Here is a 13,071-nt window from a genome sequence, read left to right as displayed (position 1 = left end):
TTGCTTCCCCAGTTAATACCAGGTACCCATTGATGTTACAACTGGGTGGGCTGCTTCCCCAGTTGACACTAGGAAACTAGGTCCCCAGAAACAGCTGGGTAGACGAGTAAATTAAAGTTTCTAGCTCAAGGAAGCAACAACAACACCAAAGTGGTGTAACCAGGAATTGAACCTGGGACCTTTTGATTACCAGGCAGATGTCCTAACCACTTGGCTATGCTGCCACACACACACACACACACACACACACACACACACACACACACACACACACACACACACACACACACACACACACACACACACACACACACACACACACACACACACACACACACACACACACACACACACACACACACACACACACACACACACACACACACACACACACACGCACACGCTGTATACCTAATGCATGCAGCTTCAGTTTCGTCCCCAAAGAATGTGTAAGTTATACATATATTGTTACAGAAGCCAAGTAACATGCATGCATGCATGCATAGTAAAATTATTGCATTAATAATTCATTACATTATGGTATAAATGGCTTGAATTTCCATCACATATCAAAGTATGACTAGCTAGCAGTGATGAGCTAAGTGATGTCAAGCATAGCTGAACCCTATACATTAAATGAAACAAACACTTATATGCAATTATGCATGTTTTAAAGCATGTGCAGCTATCTAATAAACCAGAAGATCTGTGAATTGCATTTGCATGAAACATATATACCATAAATCATCTACAGCTGCAGTTATATTGCATAAGTTATGACACTATTCAGGGGCGGATCCAGAGTTTGGAAAGAGGGGGGGCACCTTGCTGAAAAGCAGTTGAAGACCAAAAAAAAAAAAAAAGGGTCACAACAATAATAGCTAGTTATCCTTTACCAAATATATCACGTCTGTTATGTAAAATAAAATCCTATTTATAGCTTCATAGGTAAGCTACACTGCCTCATGTACGTTGTGACTGCTTTATTAGAGTAATCGACTGCTCTATTAGAGTATCTCGATCTTGTATGCAATTTCTTGAAGGGAGGGGGGGAATTTGCCCCAAATGCCCCATCCTGGATCCGCCATTGCTATTGGCTAAGTTTTAATTGTTAGTTGCATGCTGGAGAATTAAGACTAAGGTAATTGTCCTATTGATATATAGCTATTCCTATCCACTACCTATATTCTAGATCCTAAAGCGTTTTGGCTCATGTACACTCAGAATGCCCACAACTCAAATTTTTAGCTTACATGCAACAGTAGTATTACAGAAGTAGGTTAGTAGTAGCAAATTACAATCTCACTAGGAACCTGCAAGGAGGCAAAAGCTGGAACCTGGCGATGAATTGTGCCTCCTTAGATATATACCCAAAATTCATTGCTTCCCAATGCTAATTTATGTGAAGCTACAATGCAATTACCCTTAAGGGTTTTGATGACTGGGAAGAACCAGTGTGCTTATGTTAGCTACCACTACTCAGACTATAGTGTCTACACATAATACATGTCATATCACAGAACTCAACGCTTGTGGAACAGATATTATGATACTCATAATAAAATAAATATAGAGGTCTACAGTACTGTGAGTCATCTTATTCGGCTATACAGTATTATGTTGGCAAATAAAATCGCTAATATTGTTGATGTTAGTACAGGTTGAATACAGAGAAAATCTCAGATCCCAGCTGTTGTGGCTCCTTTGGCACATGCCTAGACTGCACTGAGGTTGCTGGGGATCAAATCACCACTGGGTCTGGGATTTTTTTCATTCTTCAACGTTTTAGTTACATGTTTATGACTCCCTGTACTCACAGGCTTTAGCCTTCTCACAGGTCCCTAGTAGGATAGCATTCACAGATAATATTGCATTAATTTTTAGAGGCGTCAAATATTTGACTGTTTGTGGCGCCAATAGGAGGTTAGTAAGTGAAAGTCAGGCGTTTATTACCGCGTACTATATACAAGTTAGGTAACTAGCTACGTAGCTAGGTATTTCGTTTGTTGACTCCATTTGCAGCCTTGCGACCTACTCAGTGAGCCGCTGCTGGGTCGTCTTCGCCGGGACGTGCCGTACTGATCGAGGTAACTACTGCCACAAGCCTTAATACATTCGTTAACTTCGGTGAGTTTAATAGAGGGTCAAGATATGGTCTATGAATAGCAAAGAAAATGTTATGCCTTTTAGCAGCATTAGATACGGTGCTACTACCGACTAACTAGGTAGCTAGCCATATATTTAACTATAACACTATTGTTTACTTCTCAGTGTTAGTGTGACTGTCAGACAGCCAGCTGGCAACAGCCATGCAGGGAAGATTAACTCTGAAATGTATAGTTACGTAGCTGGCTATTGTAGGCTATACATAAACTCTATGCATAGCTACAGTATACTGCAGAGTTTATGTATAGCCTACAATAGCCAGCTACGTACGTTCCAGAGTTAATCTTCCCTGCATGGCTGTTGCCAGCTGGCTGTCTGACACTGACACTGAGAAGTAAACAATAGTTTAGTTAAATACTTTAGCTTCAAAGCATGACTGACCTTATGATTTCCAGTAAACATATTTTGGGTCCCCAAAGATTGGTGTAACTACTCAAAATATAGCTACCCTCATGGATGAATATCTAACACTTCCTTAGTATATTAACTGGGGTATATAACCAGCAGATTATTGTAACATTAGTACATTTTATGGACAGTGATAGCTAAATTTTAAGATATCCATACAGCTCAGTTATATTCATTATTTCTTAAGGTTTTACGGCACATGCACAAGTGCTGAGGGTTCATCGTTCAACGTGTCATCATAACTCATTCTATTCTATTTCAAGGATTTTCATGTGAAACAACCAGCTTAACTAGATGGATGCTAAAGTAGTAGAAGCACTCCAAGAGAATGGTCCATTGTATATCGATATATTTTTCCTGCTCCCGGAATTGTGCAAGCGAAATATATTAACCGAAGAAGAAATTCGCCTGCTGTCCAATGATAGAAAGAATCCAGATGAGAAGAACAAGATTCTAATTAACATTATTCAGAGAAAGGGAGAAGAGAATTTTGGTTTATTCATAAAGGCCTTGCAAGCAGAGAAACAGCACAGTGGCCATGCATATGTTGCAGAACAGCTACTCAAAGCAAAAGCTACACATGTTACAAAGAGCCCAGCTCTACCACCTAAACCACAACCACGAGCTCTCAGAAAGGTTATAATACTATACATCTATCATTTGCATGTGCTTTTATATCTATAGTAAAGCATATATGCACTTACGTGGTTATATGTGCATAGCTATATAGCTATGCACCTGTTCATGAAATGGGAAACTATCAAAAGTATATAATATTATACAACTCAATAAGCTGGTGTGAGTTAGTCATTACAATTCCATTCACAGTATTATTGAGAAATACACCGTATGCTAACAGAATAAAATGTTTATGTATATAAGCACAATAGACGGTTCACATTTTACAACATGAATATTATAATTCTTGAATGCTGTAATTATGACACACAACAACTGTGAGTTGTTAGTGTGAATAGTAGACATCATGAAAGCAAAACTATCAGCAGACAATTAAACACTACTGTCTGTTTACTGTGTATTAGTGAGCATATAGTAGAAAGTTTAAAAGCCATGCATATAGTTTAAAAGCCATGCTATGCATGCAGAAATTTGGGGACTCCTTCTTGATATCATGTGGTGTCATGTTTCATGATCAACACCCTATAGGATTCCATGATTGAATTGCTAGGTGCATGCACAGTTGCAGCTATGCTCTGCACAGAAATTAGTAAAAAATATAATATAACTTTAAATTAAAATAGTGTTATACACCAATCATGTTTAAAATTACACATGATCACTAAATATGTAGGTATTTGTCATAAGCCATATGCTATTTAATGATGTTTACGCTAACAATATTGTATTACATATGTCTATTCATGGTCATGTACTTTGAGAGCTTCCCAAATACCTAAAATGTGTCATATCAATAACAATGAAACCTACATATTCCTGTCATCTTTTGGGAAGAAATATCCTGGCCTATTAACTATTTACCTATAAACAAGTGGCTGCATTTTGGCAGTTCACTCTGTAAACAAATAACTGGGAACTGAGTTGAGGATTTTTACAATGCAGTAGACCTTATTATATAGTGACTTAATTGTACAGGTTCATTATACTTGATAAAGCAAATAACCATATTTAGTTTCATGGCTGCTTTTTAAAAATCAGCTCATTCCATGTGGTAAACAGAAATAACAAACAGTTATAGATAGCTACAGTTGCATATTATTGCTTACTATTTATTTGTTATGGATTTTTTATTCATATGTAACTGTAGGATGACAAAGGTGCTGTTCCCAAGGCTATCACGGATACAACAAAGCTAGCAGTTGTGGAAGAACGACTCAATGTAACATCAGATAACATTTACGTACTTAGTCAGCTGAGGCAAATGAATGAAACTTTTAGCAAGCAGTTTGTTGAAATGAATGCCAAGCTCGATATGGTGCAGTCAACAGTGCAGCTTCTATCCCATGCTATGGTTACAGTTCAGGAAAAGCTGGAGGTTATGCAAAACTCCTTGTCTTCATCAAGTGATTACTATGAGGTAGCCAAAGATAACACAGAAGCAATATGTAATATGATGGTACAATTAAGTTTATGTTATTACTATTATACACTGCTTCTTATTATTATTGTGTTGTGTAGCTATAGTTCATTAAGCTGATACCTCAAAGAAATTTAATAACTCATGCATGGATGGAATTACAAGAGTTTGAAATTTAGTTCATTTCAGTGCTACTTGATCCACTAAAAACTCAATTTTTATTCAAACGTCTTACAAGTGCATAGTTTGGTATTGCCCTTTCCTAAATTTGTAATGAAGATAAACTGCACATTGGGCTATTATATTTATACTGTCATTGCTAGTTAGCTGAAAATTGTTGTTGTTTTTTAAAAAAAAATTTGAGAGCAAAACTTACTTTTTATTTTTTGACAGAATATAATATAGCAGGAGTTGCAAGCTTATAATAACCCTAGCTTAGGTAATAGAAAACATGTACAACTGCAAGAAATCATTAAATATTGGCCTAATTTGTTATAACAACACAGGTGTATATATACATGTTGCAAAGTTTTGAAGGTGCTTACATGCATGACTATGAGAGGAAATGTGTATAGAGAACTACAGATCAGTTTTGCTCAGAAAATTCAGAATACAGAGTTTGGTGACCACATCCTTAATGATCTATCATGTTAGATACCACCAACAGAGACTCACCTGACATCAACAGCAAGATTTTCTAATATAACAGTCACTTTAATTTAACAGATGTACTCGTGTATATGATATTCTAATAGAACAGTTACATGTGTATATCATAGCTTCACTATTAAAACTATATTTAATTAGAGAACTAGAGAAACTAAAGACATGATGGCGTTGCAATATAGCTATATTATACTGGGAACAAATTGTAATAACCTGCAAATGTGTGGATTTTCCACATATGCATGTGTGTGGATTTTCCATAATAGCCTGTAAATGTGTGGATTTTCTTATTAGTGAAGTTCAACATGATTTTTGTTACAAACATTTCACTGTCACCCTTCTACTGTCATCAATTAATGATTAGACTTCAGTCCTTGAAAGATGCAACTCCATTCATTGCCTGTTGTTAGATCTTGCCAAAGCATTTGACTTAGTTCCCCACTGTTGACTCCTGAAAGTCTTGACATACATGGAATCTTTAATCATGGTTTAACTCATTTTTAACTCAACGCTACCAAAAAGTTGTAATTAATGGGAGTTTCTCTGATTGGCTTCCTGTTAGACCTGAAGTTCCCCAAAGCTCTGTTCTTTATATTGATGAGCTACATAAAGTAATCCATCATAGCACCATTAAATGTTTTGCTGATGACATTGGTCTCTATAAAAAATTGTTTCTCTGCATGATCAGCAACTCTTCCAAGAAGATCTGTCCTCAATTTATGAGTGGTGTAACTGTGGCAGTCAAATTTAATCCACTGAAGTGTGAACACCTTTGCATTTCCCATTCCACCTACTTACAACTATACCCTGGTTCATGCCCTGGTTGGTCAATGTATTTCTCTAGAACCAGTAATTTGCTATCTAGGAAACCTCATCAACTCTCACCTTAAATGGGGAGACCAAGTTAAACATCTGGCAGCTAATGCAACCCATTCTCTTAACTATCTATGACCAGTGTCTAGTTTCAGTGGAATGGAATGGTGGACTGGAATGGTGGAATGGAATGGAATGGAACGGTACTTAGGTAATTTCAATTAGTGGTCACCTCTTTTAAAAGACCACCTTCTAACAAAGACCACCTCTTTACAAAGACCATTTTACTTTAATATCTGAATTGTTGTTTTAGAGCCCTATAAGACAGTCTTATTGATGAACTGAGTGCCACATGTTATGTCCCCTAGAAAAGCCAGTGATATCTGATTTATGATACAATACAGTAATAGTTATATACCCCATACAAAAAACAGTTTGGCTATACAAAAAAATATGTGTCCATGAAACTAAAAGCAACTGGCAACTAAAGGAGCTAATATCTAGAAATGAATGTCAATATATACTGGCAACTAAGTATAACTTACAATAATCTTGGTCCTTTATCATTGACTTGTGCAGTCTGACTGTATTAATTCCCTGTAAATCTAATTGGCTAGTAAATTGGTACTTTTCTCAATAGTCTGGTGTTGTAGAGAAAAAAAGCTGCTAGTTCTAAGTCCTTGAATTAGGTTAGGTAATCCTAAGGCTGCAGCACATGTTGCTGTCAGACCTTCAGTGCTGGTCACTGTAAAGTGCTAATAATAATAAATTACTAGCCAATTAGAGTTACAGGGAATTTATTATTTATTATTTATTTATTATTTATTATTAGCACTTTACAGTGACCAATTAATTAGGAATGCAGCAAGAATGTACGAGTGAATGATGATGGACCAAATTTTTATAAATTATAGCAAGTTATATGTCAGTATTTATTGGCCTCACCCAAATAATAGCTCTTTTAGTTGTCAGTTACTTTTAGTTTGATGGGGACGTCACTTTATATGGCCAAACTGTTTTTGCATGGGGTATATTGCTGTATTAAAAATCAGATATCACTCTGATTTTCTAGGCATGTGGCACACAACTGATCAATAAGACCATTCTATGGGGATACACTCTAAAACAACAAGATAGCAGCATTTTAAACATTAAGTTAAAACGGTCTTTATAAAGAGGTGGTCTTTGTTAGAAGGTGGTCTTTATAAAGAGATGACCGCCAATTGAAATTACCAAAGTACCGTTCCATTCCACCAGTCCATTCCATTCCACCAGTCCATTCCATTCCAGTCCACCATTCCATTCCACTGAATCCAGACGCCCATCTATGACACACCCTCTTCTCATGTCTGACATATTAAAGTAGTTGCGTACAAGTCTGTTAGGCCGATCCTTGAATATGCTTCATCTGTTTGGTTTCTATACACTATGAGATATATCACAACTGCAATCAATTCAGCAATGCGTTGCACGTTGGTTGTGTGGCAGTAGGTGGAACCCTGATACCCGCAGCTGGTCTACATATTCAGATTCCTGTTTACAAGCGCTCAAGTGGCCTTCACCCCTTTCTAGACGATCCTACTTTTCTGTTAATTTAGTCCATGATATCCTACATAAGTAAATTTCCATCCCATCTAACAAGCATTTTAAATTTTCTACTACCAACACACGATCCCATTCACTAACAGTTTCTATTCCCTCTACAACTATCAATCCTTACTGTCATTCTTTTATTAACACCCCCTTTTATGGAACTCTATTCCTTATCATATTCTTCAGTTATCAAATTGACTTGCATTTCACTCTTTGCTTCATTGTTTTCTGTTGTGTAATTTAACTGTTTTGTAATTTTTGTATGTTTCCTATCCGTTGTAATTGTAAACTTGTTCTCATGTGCATGTGTGTATGTACTTTGTGTGGGGAGCACATTAACAGGTTATATGCCTTTTGTGTATCCATGTCTTTTGACAAAATAATCTAATCTAATGTGTTATTTTGCAATACCTTAACTGTTATTTTACTATGTATGTTTTATCTCATGGACTCTATTTATTGTTTTAAAAATATAAACATACTATAGTATGTTCACGTTGAGCTGAGTCCTGAAAAACAGCTAAAAATTAAAAAGTGGATTTTTCTCAACAGAGTTAACATTTCAGCCAACCAGATGATTATTGGTAACAGCAAAGGTGTCAACAACAGACACGTATGGTTTGGCTCCATTACAAGTTTGGGAAAGGGCTGTAATGGACACTGTACTTATATGACTTCCCCATAGGAAATGTATTGTGAAAATTTTGATTGGCTGTAAATATTATGTCAAACACATTTGAACAAAAAGATTTTGAAATATGTTTAGCGGGTCAAGCAGTACTACAAATGAGCCAAATTTCAAGATCATGTGAAATTGCATCCATGAGTTATTAAATGTTTTTGAGGATTCAGCTCAACGTGAACATACTACTGTATATATATAGTGTATTATGTACAGAAAGGTGTTTTCTTTCAGAATGAGCACAGTGATCAAAGTGGTACACATGAATATACCTACATTGAGAACAGAGTAAGTTAGAGTTAATGTAGTAAGTTGAGTGGGTCTCTAGTGTAATGAGTTCTATCTATACAACATGTATAGAAGAACCCTTTCAGACTTGCATCGTTACATCAGATGAAACATGGCCAGAAAACTGACAATTAATACCTCCGCAAATGTGTATGGGTGCGAAAATTAAAGCCCAGATAGCACCAGCGTAAAATTCCTGTGTTATAAGGCTAACATCCCCTCTGAGTATACTTTTGATATATGTTTCTACATAGTTCAGATTATGGAAATATGCCAAGGCTCTCTAAGAAACCAGGGCTGATTACAGACAATTGCAATAGACCAGTGCAAAGGAAATGCTGTCTTTCCAATCCCCATCCATGTCAAATTTTATTCCACCTTCATATCTTGCAAGAAGAATGTGGATGTTAAAATCTGGTCAGTATGACTTGATAATTTATATGTATATGAGGTCTATATATTACTTGATGCTAATAGCTCTTACAGCATTGCATCAAAAAATTTATTATCTATGCGTGCAGTTAATACTAACACATGTGTGACCTAATTTAAGAAAGTTGTCAAAGTAAGTACATCAATAGATTGTGAGATATGCAAATTTAAACATTTCAATTCAGTATAGCTTGGGAAGGCCAAAGCTACAAGTTTGAAATTTTCACCATGAATACAGCTACTTTAATAGCAAGCTAGCTACTGATACAGCCATGATTTTGAGTAACTTTTGTCATGGTGGTATCTGTAACACAGACACACAACCATGGGCAGTGGTGGGGGTGATGAGTGGGTGGACAATTAGTTTATCAACAGAAAATAGCCGAGCAGGTCAGAAGGAGTCTCCAGCTTGAAAGGACTCTAAAGGCCAATTTTGCCCTTCAAAGAGAAAGAAATGCACGTACAAATTATCTGGGCAACTGTTCAAAGATGTGCATGGCTTTAGCTGTACGTTCCAACTGGCCAATGGGTTTTCAAGTTATCAGATTGTTTTCAGTGATCTCTAGAATTTTCTATTCATGAAAGCAGCCCAAGCAAATTAATGGCATGGCTGTGGTGTGAATGTGTAATGCAAATGTGTAGTGTAGTGGTGTGGCTACCATGGTGAAAAGTCAAGTTTAATGATGTGTACACAAAATTAATCAATAATTTCAAAAGTTTGGTCACGTATATGCGCTAAAAGAGAGAGAACAAAATGAGTTCTCATAATAGGTCTGATTATTACTTGATGCATTTATCTATTTATATTTATGTCTCAGAAAGGATCTTGAGTCTCTTCACTTTGTTATAGATGAATGCTGTTGTGTCCTCCTCTAGGCCAACAAATTTAAAAAAGGTATGCAGTTGTCAACTTGCTTGTATGTGGTGCAAAGTGCTAATATATATGTGACTGGATTTGACAAAACCCTGCTTCGACGCACAAAGCTTCGTTAGGAGATATGGCGATTTTAAGTAATCATTGTGTAGTAACTTCCCACTGCGTACAGCTGTGCAAACAAAATTTGCACCATTTATTCATCTATTTACTAGCTATCACTGTATGAATGTACAAGTTTCTGATACCCAAAATATGCCCTGTTTTGGGTAGCTTTATTCGAGTGGGTAATAATATCACAGGTTGTAGTAATAGAGGTGGTGGGTGGGTGGGCTTAATATAGAAGTATAAAATGAAGCAAGAAGATGAATGGAATCCAGAGGCCAAGCTTGGGCCCTCCATGGCCCTCCATGGCCCTAAAATCACTCTAAATTGATTGAGAACACTATTGGTGAGCTGTTTGTGAAGTCCCAGCTCACTACACACCATTACAAAATAGCCATTGCCATTTAATGGCACTGATCTGCACTTGTGGCTTTGAAAGGGTCAGAAGAAAGCTGCTGCAGAAACCAGACTTGTCAGTCCTGAAGGAAATACAGAGTGGAATATGATAGTGTATTAGACCACCAATCCATTTCTGGTAAAAACGTAAGTTTGATTTTGTGTATGTGGAAGCTGGGTTATATGAAATCCGGTCACATATGCAAATAGTTATTAGTTGTGTTATACATAAGCTCTTCACCATTAATATTGCATGGGAGGACTGGTATAATTCATATTTGAATGATTTCAATGGGGACCAAGAGGCACTGTACCCTTTCAACCCCTCCTGGTAAAAAGCCAGTGATTACATATAGCTAATGAAGCCACACCATTAATCATAAAATTATTATATACAATACAATTCCTACTGCCTAACCACTGAACCAACCAAGCATTTAATTTCAATGTAAAATAAACACAACAAGAACTTATTGACAACTCAACACACTAAGATTTCAGTAGAAATGCTGCTTTAATTTTTGTGAAGAGTTAATAGCACATTCTTGTACTATTAAAAACAAAACACTTTAATTTGAACAAACCATGCAGCTATACTGACTGCATTATTAGATAACTATACAGTGCTCATGTGATCTGCAGTTATTATAGCTGCTGACAATTCTATGCACGCTGTTAAAAGGAATAATGTTCAGCTTGCATTTAATTGTAAAGCATGAGTAACATTATTTTTAAAGCATATCACCATGTACGTGCATGCACATACTGTAGTCTGTAAACAAAAAAAAGTAACACTGGTAAAATTATGTGTGAATTTTTTGCAGAAAGCTGATAACTACTACACTCAGCAAGTTCAAACTTTCAACAAAGTATGAGTTATATAAACAATACACACTTAGAAGTATGATTGTATGATCAGACAAACTGTGTGTAATATTAGAGTAATTAGATTAATATCTGGCCAATGCATTTGTATTGATATGCAGGCAGATTATGTGGAAAAAAAGATGCTAGCTCATGGTCACAGTGGTGATTTTTGGTTGGCAATCAGTAAATACAATGGATCAAAGGTTGTCATCAAAAAGCCCAATAGTGGCATGGCTGTGTCATCAAAAATGCAACATTTAAATCAAGAAATCAATTCCTTAAAGTGCTGTCAGCACTCTAATATCATACATCTTCTAGCTGTTGACTTCAATTCATCACAACAGATGCATTCGCTGTATTTTGAATATGCTGAAAAGGGTCAATTAAAATGCTTCCTGCAAAATGAGAAGGCCAGGATAGATAACGGGCAACTGATGGCAATGGCACTTGGTGTGGCTAGTGGCATGACAGAACTAGGCCAAAAGAAAATTATCCATTGTGATCTCCGAGCCAGCAATGTTCTTATTGATGGTGACCTGGTTTGCAAAATTGCTGGTTTCAGCAAAGCACAAATTTTCGAGGATAATGAAAGTCATGTTGTATGCAATGACCATCAACTTGCTGTGAGATGGCAAGCCCCAGAGGTTCTTAGCAGTGCACAATTCAGTGTACAATCAGATGTGTGGTCATTTGGTGTGCTCCTTGCTGAGTTGTTTTCTTATGGTGACCCTCCTTACCCTGGAATGAAAGCTATTGAGGTGAAAAACCTAGTTTTGGCACAAGAGATAATGGAGAAACCAACTGATTGTCCAAATGATGTGTACAATATTATGAAGGAGTGTTTTCATTATCATGCTAACCAACGAGTCCCATTTACTGCTATACATTTAACACTGAAACAGAACCGGAAGAAGCTCGGCAAATGTTATTCTGCATATACATGATTTATTAAAGTGCAAACAAATTTCTAACTGCTGTTTTCTAGCTATAATTCATGCTCTGAACAACTTACAGTGTTGTTTATTTATTATTTACTTTAATGCTGTAGTAGAACTTAACAGAACCTACTTTCCCTAATGTTCCTCAGTGTAGTATATTGCACTGACATATATGCAGTCATTTACTACATTATATCCTAGTTATTATAGTCTAACATACGTACATAATTATAAGCATGCAAATAATAGAGTTTACAAGCTTGTATGTTGAACTAACAGTTGATTGAATGGATGGTTTTATATTACCTTATAGTGAACCTCACTATAATCACTGTACAGTAATCAGTAAAGTACACAGATAGTCTTGAGCTTGCATATCTGTAATGTTAACATGCATACAAGAACTTTGCTGCAAGTTAGCAGCTCAAACATGCACCCATATCAAAAGATGCCATCATAGGTTATAAAAGTTAGAGTAAACTTCTGTTAGAGTACACTTTTCTCAGATAATGGAGTAGACAGTTTTCAGATCATTTTTGATGTAAATATATTACAATTTAATATCTGAATTGGGGTGTGGTTGCTGGACCAAAGGGACTTTGTCATGTAGTTGACAATTTCAAGGTTAATCATAATTCCCATCCCACTTTATAGGAACTTGCGAGAAGGCTAAATAAACCCTGTGAAGTCATATCATCATGTCAAAAACTTTACTGAGGCAGAAATATCCCAGACCCAGCGGTGACTTGAACCCTCCACAATATGCAGTCTATATAGGCATGCACTT

The 13,071-nt window shown here is 36.4% G+C and overlaps 1 protein-coding gene across 3 annotated transcripts; it reads left to right on the top strand.

The window, feature by feature from the left end:
- The first annotated feature begins 1,917 nt into the window (after window positions 1–1,917).
- Window positions 1,918–12,579, top strand: LOC136269167 (proto-oncogene tyrosine-protein kinase LCK-like). Of its 3 annotated transcripts, none has more exons than XM_066064655.1 (7): window positions 1,918–2,087; window positions 2,838–3,210; window positions 4,361–4,630; window positions 8,619–8,672; window positions 9,955–9,999; window positions 11,304–11,348; window positions 11,466–12,579. In XM_066064655.1, exons 2-7 carry the CDS (start codon window positions 2,869–2,871, stop codon window positions 12,288–12,290), a joined length of 1,581 nt encoding a protein of 526 aa, XP_065920727.1. In that variant the 5' UTR covers window positions 1,918–2,087; window positions 2,838–2,868; the 3' UTR covers window positions 12,291–12,579. The 3 variants fall into 3 exon arrangements, with proteins under 3 accessions (XP_065920727.1, XP_065920726.1, XP_065920725.1); XM_066064654.1 differs by having other exon boundaries at window positions 1,918–2,127; XM_066064653.1 differs by having other exon boundaries at window positions 1,918–2,127; window positions 2,762–3,210.
- The last annotated feature ends 492 nt before the right edge of the window (window positions 12,580–13,071 follow it).

Source organism: Dysidea avara, chromosome 10 (assembly GCF_963678975.1).
Source record: "Dysidea avara chromosome 10, odDysAvar1.4, whole genome shotgun sequence".
NCBI classification, from domain to species: Eukaryota; Metazoa; Porifera; class Demospongiae; order Dictyoceratida; family Dysideidae; genus Dysidea; species Dysidea avara.
The sequence above is the reverse complement of the archived record's forward strand: the minus strand, read 5'-3'. Positions and strand labels throughout refer to the sequence as shown.

Coding starts and splice junctions, on each gene's coding strand:
- LOC136269167 (XM_066064655.1), top strand. CDS start 2,869: ATGGATGCTAAAGTAGTAGAAGCACTCCAAGAGAATGGTCCATTGTAT. Junction 3,211..4,360: donor AACCACGAGCTCTCAGAAAG/GTTATAATACTA, acceptor ATGTAACTGTAG/GATGACAAAGGTGCTGTTCC. Junction 4,631..8,618: donor CATCAAGTGATTACTATGAG/GTAGCCAAAGAT, acceptor GTTTTCTTTCAG/AATGAGCACAGTGATCAAAG.